The sequence below is a fragment of the Ambystoma mexicanum genome, chromosome 6q (assembly GCF_040938575.1).
Source record: "Ambystoma mexicanum isolate Mex_15411 chromosome 6q, UKY_AmexF1_1, whole genome shotgun sequence".
NCBI classification, from domain to species: domain Eukaryota; kingdom Metazoa; phylum Chordata; class Amphibia; order Caudata; family Ambystomatidae; genus Ambystoma; species Ambystoma mexicanum.
This window is the reverse complement of record NC_090937.1, coordinates 803,013,951-803,032,538: the sequence shown is the minus strand read 5'-3', so window position 1 is coordinate 803,032,538 and position 18,588 is coordinate 803,013,951. Positions and strand designations below refer to the sequence as shown.

Sequence of the window (18,588 nt, the reverse complement as noted above, 5' to 3'; positions counted from 1 at the left end):
TTGGGATGCCTGTGCATTGCGTGACCCGTCATCTTCCCCCAGGGGTCACAAACAGCCTTGCTAGAGCACTAGGGTACGAATTCCATCTAGTACCCTACCCCTTTCACCCCAATTGCCCAGGCCAATTGTTTACTGCAACTCCCATACGCACAACAACATCAGTGACATGGTTGGGAGGCGACCAAGCAGTAAGGGAGGCAAAGGTGGCCGACCTCCAAAAGGTGGGCGTGGTGGGCGCGGTAGGGGACGTGGCCAGAATTTGCAGGGTGCAGCTCAATCCACCCCAGCTCAGAGTCTCCCAGCCGGGACAGTGTCGGTCCAGGTCCATCACACCGACGTTGGCCCTGCCAACATCACCCTGCAGCCAATGCCTGCATCAAGACCTATGGTGTTTGTGCCTTTACAGGCTTCTAGTACCCAGTCCACCTGCGCTTCTGCCCCTACTGACCAGAGCGGCGTAAGCCACTCAGGATCCGCACCACCTTCCAAGAAGAAGAAGGGTGCTCTTGCACTACAGGCTGAGACCACAGACACGGCTACACACTCCGGCACGTCAAGGAAGCCTAGCTTCAATGACGCCGAACTTGATGCACTTGTGGCCTATGTGTTGGCACATAGCCGCAAAATGTTGGTGACTGCAGGCTGTAAGACTACGACTGCTCAACGTAGGGCCCACTGACAGACCATCGCGGTCCACATTATTGCCCTTGGATTTGTGAGGCGCACAGCTGATGATTGCTACAAGCGGTGGAATGACCTTAAACGCAGAGCAAAGAACAAGCTGGCTTCCAATCATGCCTCTACTCTGGTAACTGGCGGTGGGTCTCCACCAGAGGACGACCAACACACTGAACATGAGTCTGTTGCTAGAACCTTTGTCACAGAGGAACAGATCCAAGGCATGGGAGACCTACCAGATTATGAGGCATTGTCCGGTGAGTGCCCATGCAAGTGTGTGTAATCCATATTTATGTTTCTTGGGTGATGTGTAATGATTGAGTGCCAGGTGAGGGTGTGTACTCCTGAGTGGTATGGGTCACCCATGTGCTTCCTCCAAACCATTCACCGGCCTTGGGTTTGGGTATGACAGTATCCCTTCTGACCAAAGTAGCTAATTAGCGCCACATTACTGCAGTTGCCCTTGAGCTGTCATCTTGCAACAACATTGTTCTGATTTTTCAGTGTTCATTCAGCCCGATTGTTTCAATCCTCCCATTTTTGCAACGCATTTTTCTGCCCTAATGCCACATATGTGACATGCTTCTGTCATAGATTACAACCCACATTGGGCCACATTTATTACCTTGTTATGGGAATGATTTGACCATTCAGGCTGATTAAGTAAGGGCCTGCTCACATTAATTTTTGGGGCCTTTTTGAATGTGGAACATGATTGTTATTTCCTGTCCTGTTGAAGTGACCAACCATTGATGTATCCATCTGCCTGCCATCACTGTATTAATGCACACTGGATGTGTTGCAGTGTGTGGCATATGCGTATTTTGTCATACTATTTTGCATTTTTCATCTCATCATGTCCATCTCACATGGATGGGTGACAGTACTCATTCACTGACATATGGCTGTACTTGTCAAATGTACCATGGCTATGCTACGTGCCATCTCTGTGCTGGCATGTGCAATGTATGTGGATTGCCCATGCCACTCACAGGCTAATCTGAGTTGCCAGTGCTATCTAGCATGCAGCACATGTGTTGATTTTCCATCTTGGAGTCCTCAGTGTCTGCTTTTTGCCTCCCCTTCCAACTCATTGACAGTGCATTCATGCCAGGGTTATAGTCGTGTGGGACATGTGTTATTCAGGTACTGGATCTCTTCCTTGTCAGCCATATGTGTGTGCTATGGTGCTCATGCCTGTTTCCATTTGTTGTCTTTCATGTTTTGCAGGTGATGACGCACGTGATGCTGTTGAGGTGGAGGAGATGGTGCAGACCCAGGAGGAATCTCAGCCACGACCGGGCACCAGTAGAGGACGTGGTGTGGTGGTGGGTGAAAACCCTATCCTCCTGCAGACCATACTGTCCACGGGTGTCTCTGGGTGCACCTCGCCAGATCTCTATGATTCAGGTGCTGAATCGGACAGTGGGACCTATGTGCTGTCGCAGGTGAGTGTTTCTAGCAGGGATGCTGTTCTGTCCAACCCACCTGCAGCGGCGGTAGGCCCCTCTATGGGGATGTTAGTGTTGGTAAATCCGCCTTTTCCGGTTACGGATGCAGGGTCACTCTCCACAACATCTGATCCTGTTGCTGGGCCAGCAGATCAGAGGGGGAATGCAGTCCTGCAGCCTCAGGCAGTGCCAGCAGAGCAAGGTGCAGATCGCCTTGCCCCAAACAGGTGTGGTGCCCGCCGACGCAGTGGCCGTACGCCACCAGGCAATACTGTATGGGGAAACTCCATGTACCGTATAGCAGCACAACAGGGAGCATCGGTTGAAATGATGGCTCAGGCAATAGAGAGGGTGGCCACTTCCATTCTCCCCCCTGAAAGGCAGATGGAGCAACAACAGCAGGCAAAAGACTCCATTTGCCATTCACACAGGGAAGACATGTTGGCGTCCAATAGGGACCGACGGACGGCACTGGAGACTCTGCGCAAAGCCATATCTGTAGAGTTACAGGGCCACAGGGAAGCCCTGAGGTTAGAACTCCATTTCCTCAGGGAGACTCTGGGTGAACTTGAGGCTTCCCTAAATTTTAGGTTAGAACAGCAGCTGGAGCAGCTCACATGTTCGCTCTCAGCTCAGCTGCAGGCAACTCGTGAGGAGATCCGGGCATCACGCGAGGCCATGCATGCAGAAATGCAGGCAACCCATGAGGTGCTGCATGGGGATCTCCGTACTATCATCCTCCAGAACCAGACCTTCCACAACCGCATGCTTGCTGCCATGGAGGACTATACCAGGGCTTTGCGTGGGCTGCCTCCCATAGCACCGCCACCTCCTGATGTAGCAGCAGAGGGTGAAGAGAGCGACAGCAGTTCTCCCACATTGGCGTAGCCATGCAGGCCATGAGCCCATGGAGGTAGTTTGTTTTTTCTCAACATACACGCAAGTGGGTGTTGGGTGCATCCTGTCCTCGAACCTCCTGGGTGGCCTCCCCCACCCTGGTCCACACATGGCCATTTTTGATTTTTGTATTTTTATTTTTTTTTGTGTGTTGCCTTGTGTGGCTCCCGTGGGCATCCACTGTGTATTCCATCTGGGCACATGCAGGCTTGTCCTGTCTTTGGGTTAGATGCTTGGGTTCATGACACACACACCCCTCCTGCTTCCCCTTTCCATGTGTTGCAAAGGGTGTGACCAAGTGACAGTGACTTACACAGTGACATTGGGCTCCCATGAGCTGTGTGGGCAGTCTGTAGTCAAAACCTGTGTGGACATCCCTAGTGGGGATTGTTGTTGTATTGAACACTGCATGGTGTATTGATATGTGCTTGTGCATCCATGTCTTCCTCCTTATTCACAGGTACCTTCTTCATGTCTTCACAAGGCCGTCTCCTTTGCAGATGCAGTTCATGTTGTATGCAGTACACTGACAGATTTGCCTGACAGCAACACTCTGCAGTTGGAAGGGGTCGATGTGCTGGCTTATTCAGGTTGTAAGACTTGCACTACTCTGATTTTGTACTGTCATATTTTGCCACTGTTTCATCCTGTGTTGCTGTATTGTGTTGCTGGTAAGTATTTGTTCGTGTGTGCTGTTTGTTATTGATTACTGGGAGCATATTGTCTGTGGCCTGTTTCCATTTGGGACAGTGCACTTTGTGACACTTGTGTCATGTGTTGTGCATTCATTTGGTTGCTTTCACATTGCATGGCATGCCATGGTGTGTTGGGTAGCTGAGATGGGGAGGGGTTTGGTGACATGGCACTATTTTCATGTTGTATTTTGCAAGGGGGTAGTCATTCATGCAGCATAAATGTGTGTCTTTTTGTGACACAGCATTGGTTGTCTTTCAGTAGGTAGGGATGCACACAATGTAACACTTCCAGCTGACCAATCCAAGGCTGGTATGGTTGTGACAGTTGACTGTCCCTTATGTCATCATCATTGATTGTCAGCTGGTATGTGCCAGGGCTGTGTGCACTCCACAGGATTGTGATTTTAGGTGAAGTAATTAGCCACCAGCTGCGTACGGGCTGCCTCACTACGTGCCCTTTCCCCTTCCATGTGCAGCAGCCGTGCATGTGGTTGGGGATGTGGGGGCACCACCATGTCCCCCGGCAGGCCCCGGCGGGTTGCAACGTTGTGCAGGACACATGCTGCCACTATGATCCTGCACACTACTGGGGGCGCGTATAGCAGCTGCCCACCAGAGCGGTCAAGGGAGTAAAAGCGTGACTTCAGCACTCTGAATGTGCGCTCCGCTATGCAGCGGGTTGCAATATGGGCTGTGTTTTATCTTACCTTGGGTGGTGTGGTGGGGTTCCGAATTGGCGTCATCATGTGGGTGCTCAGAGGGTAGGCACTGTCGCCTGGGGAGGTGATGATGGGTATCATTAGTGGGGTTGTGACATTACTCAGTATCTGACATGCATGCATGTGCAGATGCATTTATACTCACCAAGCAGCCATTTATCGCCATGCCGCCCAGCTTCTAGGTCCCTTTTTAGGGGTGACATTCTGAAAATGAAACTGTCAAGGGTGGACCCTGGATAGTTGGCATATACTGAGGTGATGATTCCCTTGGCATCACATACTACCTGCACGTTGATGGAATGCCAGTGCTTGCGGTTTCTGTAGATGTGCTCAGTTGCCCTGGCAGGACGTAGAGCCACATGGGCGCAATCAATGGCACCTAGCACTTTGGGGAAGTGTGCCACCCCATAAAAGTACTGGATGGCAGCCTGCCTTTCTGCAGGTGTTGTGGACATGTATATGTGCCTGTGGACTGAAGAGCGTGCAGTCATGATGGCCAACACCTGGTGTAGGCAGCGTGACTGCATGGCCTGTGACACCCCCCCCACTATAGCACTTGTTTGCTGAAATGAACCAGTGGCCAAGAAGTGCAGTACATTGAGCACCTTTTCCACGGGGCTCAGTGCTTGGGAGCACAGGGTGGGTGTTGTGAGGACATCCTCCCACTTACTCACCAGGTCGAGTATTATGTGTGGTGGGAACATGTACCTCCCATACACCTGGTCATCAGGCATCCCAAAAAGTCTGGGCCTGGGTGTAAAAATTCTGGGCCTGGCTATCTCCTCCTGCTGTGCGGGGCCGCGTATGCCTGCTTCCTGCTGGCGTACGTGTTTCCGGATTACAGCGTATTTTTTGTCGCACGCATTTCCCCTGTTCGATTCCATGAATACATGTTGTAGGCGCGCGTGTGGGCGTTCCGCGCATTTACCTCCTGTACTTACCCCGTAACGCCCACATTTTCACGCGCTGTTCCCCATTCCGCGTGTTATGCCCCGTGTTCTGCCCACTTTTGTTGTATGCGCCACGCTATGTGCGCTTTCGCTGTGCGTGTAGCGCACGCCGTTTGATGACGTGTGCGCCACGCTCGATTTTAGCGCACATCCCAGGATTTAGACGCACACGGACTTCCATGAATCGATGTGCGCGGCTTTTGCACGCTTGCGCTGCGATTTTTGTGCTTGCGCTGCGATTCGTACGCTTTCGCACGCTTGCGCAGCGATTTTCAGTGCACATTAATTCCATGAATCGGCCTGAATATATAAAGTGAACAACATTTACGCATTAAATTGAAAAAAAAAACAGAAAGCATACCACTACACAAAAGCTGCAGCATGACTGTTGACTAATGTTGGGAAGATAAGTAATGTAACTCGTTCCCTCAAAGGCCTCCGTGTGCTCCTGTTTGCACATAGAATATCACAACTGCCCTTTACACTCTGCATGGATTTGTCAGTGAATCAAGCCGGTGATCCTGAAGGATGCATTTGTTACGATATTATCATAGGCATGTTTTGTTCTGAATTTAGAATCTCTTTCTTACCTTTTGCTTTTGGAGATCACTCGGGACGGCAAGGTTTTCTCTTTGCGTGTCCCAGGATTATGGAACGTCTTAAAGTGTATGGCCACTTCTGGTGATCACACCGTTTCTGAAAGCATTGACAATTGTTTACTCCTGGGCAGGTATAGCTCTCAGTTCACTTCCCCGTTTTGCATGGGCTAGGCTCTAGTGCCAAGAGGCCACCTTGGTGCTATTCTTCCTTTTAAGAAATATTGTACAAGATTTTTGCAGCTGTTCTCATGATCATATTATGCAGTTTGTTTCTATTTTTCAATGTGGCTCATTGGAATTATTTGTGTTGATGCAATTGTATAACGTTACTAGACTTCACAAGATGGTTATGCGTAATTTAAACCTTTGTCAGATATCTCCCCAGGCAACTCAGCCCCATTAAGTTAGGCTTGACCTCATATCTTTTCTCATTAAATGTTTGATTTTGAAGACCATCTCCAGGAAATGTATCTAATTATTTTCTTTCAACTAAACCATAACACATCAGTGCCTTTAAATTTGTTTTAAAAAGAAAGTTACCTCTAAGTTGTGTTTATGAAAGCTAATCTCTACTGTGAACAAACTGCCAGTTCCTCCCTGATGTTAAAACGTGTGTGCAATTCCACGCTGTGATTTCAGGGAGCCTAGATCGTCTTGTTCAAACTATGCTAAAATGTCAGTCCCTGAGCAGACTGTTGGGATGCTACTAAGCCATGCATGCCTTGATCCCAAACCTCATTCTAAATGAAACCAAATGATCCCTCGCCTCTGTGGTCTTTGAAGGCAAGTATAGTCTCCAATAGAAAGAATACAACTTCTTAGCCCAGTCTTACATGGTATTGGCAGTAGGGCAAAAGGTGTCCTTGTGCACAAATCCTATTGTATCAACTGGCCAAGGAACTGTGTAATTCATTCCTAAACTGTGCAATGGACACAATCATCCACAGCACAGCACCTAACACACAAAGAGGTATGTCAAAGTAAAATGGTATAACGCCATAAAAAACAGCCACCCCTATCCTGTTTACACAAATAAATGAATGCTTACCAGAACAAAAGCCATCACGCATGACATGTGAGCAAGAAACGTAACAACCAAAAATCCAGATTCCTTTGGAAACTCATCTCTGACTAATGATACTACTTACATTGCCGTGGCCAAATGAATAAAGTGCATACAGATCAACACACATCAGACACACATATATATGTATATATACACACACAGAATAAGCTATGTGTTGTACAACAACACAACACACAAATACACACACAAACACACTGTCATACATGACAACGTGACAGAAAAGAATGTAGTGACAGTGCAAGGAACGCATGTAATTACCAATTACAAATGAGCGCTGCTGTGTAAATCCACCCCTCTGTATTTATGCCACTGAAATGGCATTTTCGAATTAAATAATGTGTGTACAGGCAAACACACATACAGATCACCCAACACACACACAAGGATAAATCTATACTTCAAACAGCAACACACCTACAAATAAATCCAAAGACAGGCCTTCCCTGTCTAGGCACCAAGACCCTGGAACCTTCTCCCCATCAACATCCAACTCGTCCTCTCATTTCTACAGTTCAGGAAGGAGCACAAGACCCCCTCTTCAAGGAATGGCTCCTCCCTAACACTTACGTCTATACACTATCAAGTTCCAACCATACCTGAGACTGGGTGATCTGATCCCCACTGTTTCCGCCACATGTTACTTGTAGACCCATTGATGACGGTTACCCTTCCCTGTTGTCAGATCCCCACTCCCTTGTTTCTATGCTCTCTTACCTTATTCTTCACTGTATGATTGTAAAGCGCTTTATTGCTTCCCGAAGCTAGGTCTGTGCCCAATAAATATCCTAATAATAATAATAACAACCCTGATCACACAGGTAGTTAGAAGCTTCAGAACAAAATCTTTCCTGGATGGCAACAAGGTAAGGGATGAAAAGACCAAACAGCAAACAGTCTTCCATGCTCTCCAAAACTATGATACTTACATAGCCAAGCTCACACTGAAGCTCGCGCTGCTGCAACGTCATCAAACTGGGAATACCTACAAAAACCACAGTGACACACTTGAGACACCATTATCAGACCTGCAGTCATGCACTAGCAGAAGGTACGTCATTAGACAGTGATCCACAGGCACATATCTACTAGTATGTGCAACACCCAGAAAGGTGAACTTTAAAACACACTGTTTTCACTGTTTCCTCCTCTTGATGTCTCTGACACAGAGTCTGTCAGTCAGTGACACTGACGCTGACGAGTAGAATGCATGTGCTTGTCAAAGCCTACATCTTCACTGACGAAATAGCACAGCACACACCTCATGATGCACACATTTCAAATTACAAAATTCATCGTACTGTTGCATGCACCATGGCCACTATACAGGTCGACAACATCACACAGGTACTACCCAAAACATCCCAAAGCTATATACCAGGTGACAGGTAACCTTAAGAGCCCCCGCCCCAGCATGCTTTCACAAATGTATCGATGGGCCGCATGCCCATCATCACCACGGTGTAGGTCAACAGCATCATGCAGGCACCTCCCAAAATATCCAAACAGTGTGGGCCCAATCCATGGAATAATTGGTCGGTTCAAAGTGAATTTGCGGTGCTGAAAAGTGACTTTGCGCTGCCGACACTAACCCTGATTCATGGAACCGTGCAAAGTTCATTTTTGCCGTCACCACTATATAGTCCTAAAGCATCGTGCAGCACTGCCCAAAACATCCCAACGCTGTATACCTGATGAAAGGGAATCCTCACAGCCATACCCTAACAAAATGTCACACCACACTCATATGCACTTCTTAACTGAATTGGAAAATGTACCAAAGCATAGATAATTGAACAACAGGAAATCATCAGACCAGCAGACACTTTTTTCATACCACAGCCTACCACACCATCTCTTAACAATATTGGATTTGCTAATATTCAAATTTAACAGACACAAATCACAGACATCATAGGTGTATAATATTCTTTAAACTATGACAGGTGTTGTTGAAAGTGGTACAGAAGCAAATCTCTGCTTCAGTACACTATCTAATGTGATGTATAATTGTGACATGTTTCGTAATGGGTGCTCCTAAACAAATCCAGGTTTTTATACATTCTTGAAAACAATGTGAAGCTTTGATGTATAGTTTTGAAGTAGCACAATATCAAATGAGCGGTTTGTGTGTCCTTGCACATTCATACTTTGGGGTGTTGTCTAATACCCTGGACATGACACGCATTTACTGTAATCTAAAAAAAGACACAAGTCATAGCCAAACTGATTATTAAACAACACACTGAATAGCACACAAAAAAACCATAGTTAGCAGCAGAACATTTGATCACAGATTACACGGCACCAACCTGAACACATTTAATGATAAGGAAGATGTGTCAGTCTGTTGCCGTGTGCGCAACACAGGATCATCGCCATGATCAAGACAGTACAAATGATAGCAAAGACATGTCAGTCGATTGTTGTAAGAAATTAAAAACCTCAAAATGTATGCCCCCTTGAAAGGCAGTGGAAGGAAGACAAAACCGACCACCGTGAAATAACACCAGAACATCTCATGCCGCTTCCAAAAATGGGAATCCTCACAGTCATCTCCTAGCCCTTACACATGAGTGAAACATTTATCAGAAATGCCAGTAATACCACACATGCACTCCACAATACACAGTACACTTAAAATAATCCATTGTGCAATGTGCACAATCCCTAAACAAGTTAAAAGCACACAAAGACAATCAGTAGGTGGCATGCATATAGAAATGTATTAACTTGACCCACATCCCTGCTGCTATTAAGTCAATGGATTGGGTGATAGTGAAGCACTGGGTTGATTTTAAAACACTTTGTCTGACCCACAGAGCCTATAATAGGAAAGTGTAAGACTTCCTCTCTAAATCATTCTAAAGAACCAACGAAATACCAACGTTTGATCACACAAAGACTTTTCTTATGATAGTGTTCCTAGTTCTATTATCATGTAGCCACTTCTACCATCAGGCTGTGGAACCTCCGTCACCCAACACACCCTACCCCACTTTTCCCTCACACTTTGAAACAGCCATCTGACAGTAAAAAGCACACAATAAAAACCTGCCCAAAAATACAATGAATGATACAATTTGCATTGTTGGCTTGCTCCAGAAAAATGCATGTGGCAGAGCTTCCAGAACATGCAAAATATTGCATTTGGTAATGAAATGAACCAATCTGTGGATGGTGCGTAGCTGTATTATACTGGCTCTGTAAAATCAGTTCTGGATGTCTGCATAGCTTCACTGAAATGCTCATTTATCTTCATTGGGAGAGGCAGAAAGTGCATCGCTCAATGATGTGGTTTCATAAAAGGGAAAAATGCCAAACCGTTCGACTATGTAATTGTCAGGCATCTTTAGCGCAGCTTTGCACATTTGGGATAAATTGGTTTGGGATCGAATAATTGTCTTTTTATCAGACTGCATGCAGGCAACTAATTGGTTCACTTACCTGAGAGCTAGCTGCGTGATGGTGTTCAGGATGCTGAAGGACTTCATTTTTTAAAGTTTCCATAATGTTTACCAATTATCATGTGACTGGAATCATATAACATCTGATGTGTTGTCTTATAATAAAAGGGTAAATATCAGGATCTTATGGATCTTTGGAATCCCATACACCATAGTTTACTAGTGAATTTCCTATGTACACAAGACAATGCAGCTTAGAGGGTGGCCTTACAGCTTGCATGCAATAATGGAGCATAATGTTCTTTTTCTCAGATTAACTTCATACAATGTATTTGTCTTGTGCTCTTCTAGGCCTTCGGGTCAGACCTTGTATGTAGATGCCTGTATCCCTATGCTGACAACCGGGAAAGGAACGACCTTTCATGTACCCGAGCTGTACCCTAAGGTCTGTTGATTAGACAATATCAATTGGTGAATGACACTTGCAATGGTTTGATGATTTTGGTGGGTGGATTTCGCTCTAATCGCATGCCATGGTAGAACTGCATGGATGTCAACATTGTCTGGTAAGAAATATATGAGCATGATATCCACGTTTTGATGCAAATGTTTTATCGAAATTCAGGAGACACACACATGCTACCTTGAAAGTTGTTTACTGAAAAATACAAATGTCCGATGCATTTTAAGAGAATATGCAGATGTGTTATAAATGCATCTATCTGGCCAAAACTGAATGTTTGCCCCTTTAAAACAGTCAAAACAGTCAAACAGCAGAGTATAATTGAATTGGATTGCGTTGAATGGAGTGCTCAGTGCTCTGAATAGTGTAGGACTGGAACAGTATTTGCACTTGTATATGCCGAATCTGGCAAAATAGGTTCTTTTCATGCACTGAGGATTTACGTTTCAATGATTTGTCTTGGGCTTTGCACAGTACAGTGTGTATTGATGATTGCCTTGTGTTGAGGCATGACGCAAATTGAAGAAGTACAGTTGAATTGCACGTAAACATTTCAGCCAATAACATTCTCATTGCAGTTATATTTACATTGGGAAAGGGTCTACAACTCCTTACATTCAACTAGTTATTACAATTCATCTTCCAAATTATTATTAGACAAATACATGTAATTATTTTGACTTAGTAATTACATACAGAGCTTTCAGCAAATCTAATTTTCAAAGCACCATTTAAAATCCAAACACTTCTTCATACAATGAATCTAAGGACGTGATTTGTCAGAAAGCATTGCCCGTGATTGTTATTTGTAGTTTACGATTTCCATGCCTCCTTTACAGAAAGGTTCTTAGGCTTATCCTTGGTGTCAATCAGTCAAAATAGGCCAACCACATATCCAATACATTTCATCTGAACCACAAACAATTTCACCTGCCCAGTCCTAAGGAATAAGAATGCCCAAATGTCTGTAAGCCATTCTAAATGTACATATGTTTTGATAGTTGAATTAATGTTGCACTCGGGCTACTGTGCAAAAGACGCCATATTTGTTTTCATCCACTGTAGCTAAATTATTCCTTGGGAGACTCATTTAAAAATAAATACATTGTGTTCATTAGTTCTCTTACCTCTGTCACTGTCATAAAGATATGCAAATTTGTCCCATTGATAGTATTCAATCAAGCTAAGGAGAGCTCCTTTCAGGTCTGGTCTCATCTGAATGACAAACGGGTGAGTTCCATCGGTGGGGAAACTTGGGGTTATGAAGGACACATGAAGCGTTCCGCAAAATGATGTGATTGTATTTACAGACTTCTTGTCATAAAATCCAAAAATAGCAAAGACTCCTCTTGAAAACTGGGAGCAAACTGCAAAAGGGAAAAGAGAGTCTATTATTAGCTTGAAACACTAAAACAGAGGGTGACATACATAATCTGTTCCACAGAATTAAATAAAATCAGATTTTTGTCATTTCTACTTTCGAAGTAAAATGGAATAAAAGTATTTTAGGCATACGCTTCTTGTTATTCCTTACTTACATAATGAGTACATGTCAAATCACCGACGGTGTCACCTTCATGTATATTGCATTTAATCCTAACAGAGAAACTTGCCACATGCTGAATACATCCGTGCTAGAGCCCCTTTCCTTAGAATAGATGTCCTACTCTTCCCATCCATCCAAACACTGAAAAACACACCAGTCCCCAAAATACCAGATATGCTTCTGACCCAGTTATATCTGATGAGCTTTTCCCATTACAAACAGTGACTTTTGTCCTAATTATCCTTCACCGCTCAGAAGCTAAAAACGTCAAATATGCTTGGTGTCATGTCAACAGCCTGCTCAATGCACCAAACCCAAAACACACCTGGTGACCTACTGGTCAAGCATTTCTGATATGCAGAGTGCTCTATGAACCCCTATTCCTGCCCATTATGAAAGCACAGTGAAAACACTGAAATAGGCTATTGGATGAAAAATATGAGGATTCTGCCTGAAACTCCTGAGTTCCCATTTATTGTATTTGTATTTGTATAGCGCACTTACAGCCCAGAGGCATCGAGGCGCTGTTACATGAAGTTTGTAGGAAATTTGATTAGGTGGTTACAGGTGACCAATGTGGTCTCTTGGTTACAGGTACATTAGTAGTAAGTGACTTCCAGAAATTCACTTCCAGATATACTCAGTGAGCCAGAGGACATTGCATCACTGCTCAAATTCTGGACTGAATATAAAGTTATTGAATATAAAGTTATTGTAGTGAGCCGTTCCTCTTGCGTTAGCCACATAACTACCGTGGGCCTGGGTATCCACACCCTATGTTAGCCATCTCAGTTGCACAGGATGTGATTTCCATGTTCTTTTAGCACCCAGAATGTTTGTGGGAACCATTAACATTCGGAAATTAATCATATGTGGGTGTATTTCTTCTCAGTCCGCAACATGTGTTCTCTAGCTGCGTTCAGCGTTATCAAATCATTCAATAATGCTCATATTGCTCAATAGTGCTAATACAATTCCCACACACAGAATGCCCACGATAAAATGGGGAAATGAACATGAATTTCACATGCATAGTTGATTTGGGAACATAAAATGACATGAAGTGTTAGAGCTGTTAAAACTATAGTTGATAAATTCATCAGCACCGTGGAAGGTGGCGCTGACCAATCAGGAAGCTTGGAACGTGGGCTGTCTTCTATTGTGTAAGCCTGCATTCCAAGCAGCCTGACTGCTGTTGGCCTGCACCCCCTTCTTCTTTCCCGCTCCTCCCCGCTCCTTAGCACCCACAAAGATCACACGCGGGTGCTAGTAGTGTGTTTAAAACAAAATAAGAAATCGTACCTTGTGGCCCAACGCTGCGCTTCTTTTCCGCAGTCCACTTTTCGTGTTGATGATGTTGTGGTCAGCAACATGGAAAAGGGACTAGCAAAGTACTGCACAGTGCCGGAGATGCAAGGTAAGATTTCTTCTTTCTTTTTTTAAATGTAAACACACCATTAGCACCTGCATATCAACTACACAGGTCCTAATGGCAATATAACCCTTGGGGCGGGCGGTAATGGCCTGCCACCCATGTTAAGCGACCCTCACATTACTAGCCGGGTCAATCTGTCCCTGAGGGTTATATCGCCTCAATATACTATTCCTGTGGTGTTCCCCAAGGATCCTCTCTCCCACCTGTTTACTGAAATGTATATTAACACCTTGTCACAGCCATTGTTTATTCACATGGTATCTCTTTCTTTACTTCGACAGTCATGCATTACCCCTTGCTCACGTCAACGAAAACTCTGACAGTAGCACTACATGCTTTCAAAGCTGCATGCTATTTATTTCGGACTGGATGAGTGCCAAATATCAAACATTGAAATCAGAGAAAGGAGAGGTCGTGGTGTTGGACAGATCCCCTTCCCTCTGCCAGCGTTACATGTGGACTACTTCTCCGCCCCCTGGCCATCTCCCATCGCTGATAGCATTGACCTTGGTTTTAAACCTGACTCACTTTCTCCTATTCCTCGAATCAATCAGATCTCTCTGCCTTGCTCAGCTCAGCAGGTCCAATCTTTCTGAATAGACGATTCACCAAATTAACTCCATCCCACTCTCTCATTGTCTCCACAGTTTCTCTTCCCTATTTCATGGTTCTGTCAAGTCCGGTCTTTGGCTTTCTCCTTCCCCAGCACCCAAGAATGGCAGCTTCTTCTTCAATTTTGTCCTCCTGATGTCGACTCTATCTTTCAGAGACATTTTATAACTCACCCACTGGTTTCTGCTTTGCTTAGCTTTCTCTATCTCTCCGTGGATAACACGCTAGCACCAGGAAACCTTCTTGATGTACATGAACATTAAAATTCTTCTTAGCATAAAAAATAACACACTAGAAATGTGTATTTCTCTTTTTTGGTTGCATGAGCAGGCCTTGTTCTGGAAAATATATTGTGGGTCTATAACGGATCGGTGAAAGCTTCTGATCAGTGCTAGAACATTTTTTAAAAATACTATTTACACGTTAGCACAGTGGGCATTAGGACACAATGCCGTGCAAGGGCCCCGTCAATGCCCATGCAGGATAGCGGACATGGCTTAGGTCCCTGCAGAGGATAGAAATCAGCTCCATAAGCACATGGCGCCCCTCCCCAAACGTGTTGAGTTTGGAGCACCAAACATGCTTGGTGATTCGACAATCTTCAAATCACTGAACGTTGAAGTGATTTGTTCAACTCTACAACTAGCCGAGCCCGAATAATAGTTCGGGCTCGGCTAGCACGGCACTCCATTTCAGAAACAAGAGATCTGTGACAATGGGGAGCTCGGCAAGAAAATACCAGACAGAAAATCCTCTATTGCCTTCTGCCACTACTGCCACATGCACCAGCAGCGTACGTCCAGGTTGGGAAAATGGATTGTGCTCCGAGTCTGTCTGCACTTAGCTGGAAGTTCATGTCTTGTACTACAGAGAGTGTAGAAGGGAAGGTGATATGTTCTCGGCTTGTCAAACTCTATCAGTGCATCAAGCATTATAGACACCCACGGTGTGGATATCAGCCAATCACAAGGCCACCTTCCAAGTTCTTAATGAGTACCACTCTACAATCTTTCTAGCCGGTGTGGCCCACTATGTTTGGGATTATCACAATTAGCACCTACAAATTCCCCAGGGGAAATGTGGAGCTACTGCTCTGGGGGACTCTAAACTCAGGCTGCCAGGCGTACCAGCTGGGAAGGCCTGACTTCCCAGGGATTATTGCCTACATGAAAGCTATATGATTGGGATGATCCATTATTAGTACCCGGCGAGGGCACAATCAGAATGAAACAAGCATTCTGGTTGGCCCTCGCCGGGCTTTACCCGGCCGAGAATCCCTCGAAAAATGCTTGTAGTGCCCCGTTACGCAGATCTTGCAGGCCGGGGTACTAATAGCTATTTGCCCCTCACGGCGGGGGCATTACCTGAATCAGTAATGCCCCCGTCACTATTGCTTAAGGGTACAGCCAGCAGAGGTGTATCCAGTAGACTCCATGACATATTGGTGTAATCACAAGTTTTGTTCTTCTGAATATCTTCAGTTTTGTTGAACAAAGCCTGCATATCAGCCATTTTCTGGAAGTTACTGTGGTGCAGGAAAGTTGGCTCGTTTACACAATTTCTTGTAGACTATAAAGCAAAACAAAAGCCTATTCTTTGTTGATCCCTTCCTGGGCACGTTATGGATAGATATGTTGACATCGAGGTCACTGTATGAGCTGCTTTGCCTTGGAGCACATTTGAAAACGTGCCGCTATCTTTAATGTAAAACGTGACTGTGTGGTATATTTATGTGTTACTGTGTATATTGTTTGATTCTTCACAGAAGCATTTTTTTTTTCCTATTGAATCTCGTCGTTTCGTATCACATGTTCTTCAGTCTCTATCTCGGTTTCTGCCCACAGTGTATATCTGCTTGCATGTTTCATATGATATCTTGTTTATCCCATATTACTAATCCTCAGAAGGCTTTCAGGTGAAACCAGTGGTCGAAGTGAGAGGGAACGGTCGGGAGCCAAGTTCCACTACTTTTATTGTTTTACTATTAAAAGTTCCACTACTTTTTTCAACCATTTTGACCATTCCGGAACTGTTCTTTGTGAAGTTAAAGCACATTTCTCCACTTTAACACTCAATAGCAGCTACAGCTAAACTGAAATTAGTTTCAACTCAATTGGCTGTCAAGCAGGATGCCTGCAGCTGCTTCTGGCCAGGGTCACAGTCCCACTACTTCTACAACTGGGTGGAATTATGCCATTTAGTTCACGTTGCGCATATGTGTGTTGCGTGTCCTTACTAATTTGTGATAATGCGCAATGGTTTCAAAGTCTTTAAGTCTGATATGCTGTTCTCAAAAGATAAATACCTGCAAACTAGCAGGAAAACCATGAGAATATATAGAGTTGTCAGAAACACGGTATCGTATTGACTCCCGGTGCTTCATTTAATTAAATGCTTTATATCAGGCTTTCAAGACTCAGCAAATGCTGGCATTCTGCACCACATGGAAGGTCAGGAAGCAGATCAAATAATCTCTTGCATATCAATAGCATTCTGAGTATTCCGTTCTTTTCAGAACCCTCATCTCCCCACAGCAGCCACTGACAATGCTGATGGCTGCGGCTCGTGACTCAATTTAGACTATTCGGTGGGGCTCACAATTCAGAGCAATTTATACGGCTTAAAGAATCAGGCATATGAAATTTTTATGTACTCTTGCCGTAGTGTAGTCCTCCCTAAATCGTGAACTATTGAAAATGACATTGTTAAAAGAGCGTATAGGCCTTCCATGCTGCAGGGTCTCATTATTTGGCGATGGCTGAGACACAAAAGCACCATGCTGAACCATCAGTGGACAATGTTATCAAAGCAAGTGAGGCTCTGGAAGGTTCTTTGGAGGGCAGCATGTCATTTTATGTTGCAACTCCACACAGTAAATGAGGCAAGGAAGGATCTCGCTGCTTTGATTGGCCTCCACAAGCAGTGCTCTGGCATATGTGCTGCCAGGAAAACGCATTATAAATCAATTTGGCCAAAACGAAGACCAAATTCTTCCATCCTTTGAGGCACAGGACACCGAAGATATGTATTGGAATTGGGGACACGTTGCTTGAGCTGGTTGTCGATTATGACTATGTCAGTCTTAGATTCATAAGTAGATGTTCTTGGGTCAGTCAAATTGAAAAAGCAAGATCCGCCCAGGAGAGATACACTTTTATTTAGTAATGGCCCAAAATGTCACCCATATAACTCCGACGGCCGAAATTTTGGACTTTTTTTTAACACCCACTTGCACCACATATCTATGTGGGGGGTTATGTGATATTATAGTAATATGGAGGGTTGCGGGGGGTCTCCACCCGCTTATGTATGTGGAGTAAAGGGGGTTACATTAAAAAGAAATATATAATAAAGTCACCATTTTCGGCCGTGCAATTATGGGTGGGGTCGCAGTGATCACATAGATCCGTTTATTTCACCAAAGAAAAGTTGGTAAACCTGTTTGGATCTGAATTATGGGCCCACACTAAAACCAATAACTTATCTGCTGTAGAGAATCTATTTTTAAAGAAATTATTATGTTTTCCATGGAGTAACCCAAATACACCCCTATAGCTAGAATTAGACTGGAATGATGTATCACATACTTTGGTGCTGATGCCAATACTAGAATGTGTTCATCTCCAACTTTATCTAAATATCGAGACAGTCTTTTGGAAGTGATGGACCAAGAGCGGGCATCATCATTGCCTTGGTGTAGACATATCAAGATCATTTTGACAAGATTAGACCCAACAGATTTTTTGACAACTTTAGACAACTCCAGCTATTAATCTCAGATAAAATCATTATACAGGGAGATGACCCATGAACAGATTATATCAGATTGTTAACAGACGGGGTTTTTATATACTTATTGTCAATAAAGCCTGGCTTTGAACCTTGCTAGATATCATATATCTGCATTATGTGAGGCTGGTTCCATGTGTTAAAATCACGGCAAAAATGGCCGTGGACACAAAATATTGTGGCAAAAGGCTGTGGTTTTGCCGCTGCAATCCATGTGAAGGATGCAGGGGACACCCCTGCAACCCTCGGACCCATGAAAGCAT

At 44.5% G+C, this 18,588-nt stretch overlaps 1 protein-coding gene across 4 annotated transcripts in view; it reads right to left on the bottom strand.

Annotated features, from left to right (window-relative positions):
- Nucleotides 1–18,588, bottom strand: part of GRIA2 (glutamate ionotropic receptor AMPA type subunit 2) — a 624,179-nt gene that overhangs the window by 447,232 nt on the left and 158,359 nt on the right. For all 4 annotated transcript variants that reach the window (XM_069631331.1, XM_069631330.1, XM_069631329.1 and 1 more), the window contains exon 3: nt 12,071–12,310. In XM_069631331.1, coding sequence (XP_069487432.1) covers nt 12,071–12,310 — 240 coding nt within the window. The remainder of the gene's footprint in view (nt 1–12,070; nt 12,311–18,588) is intronic.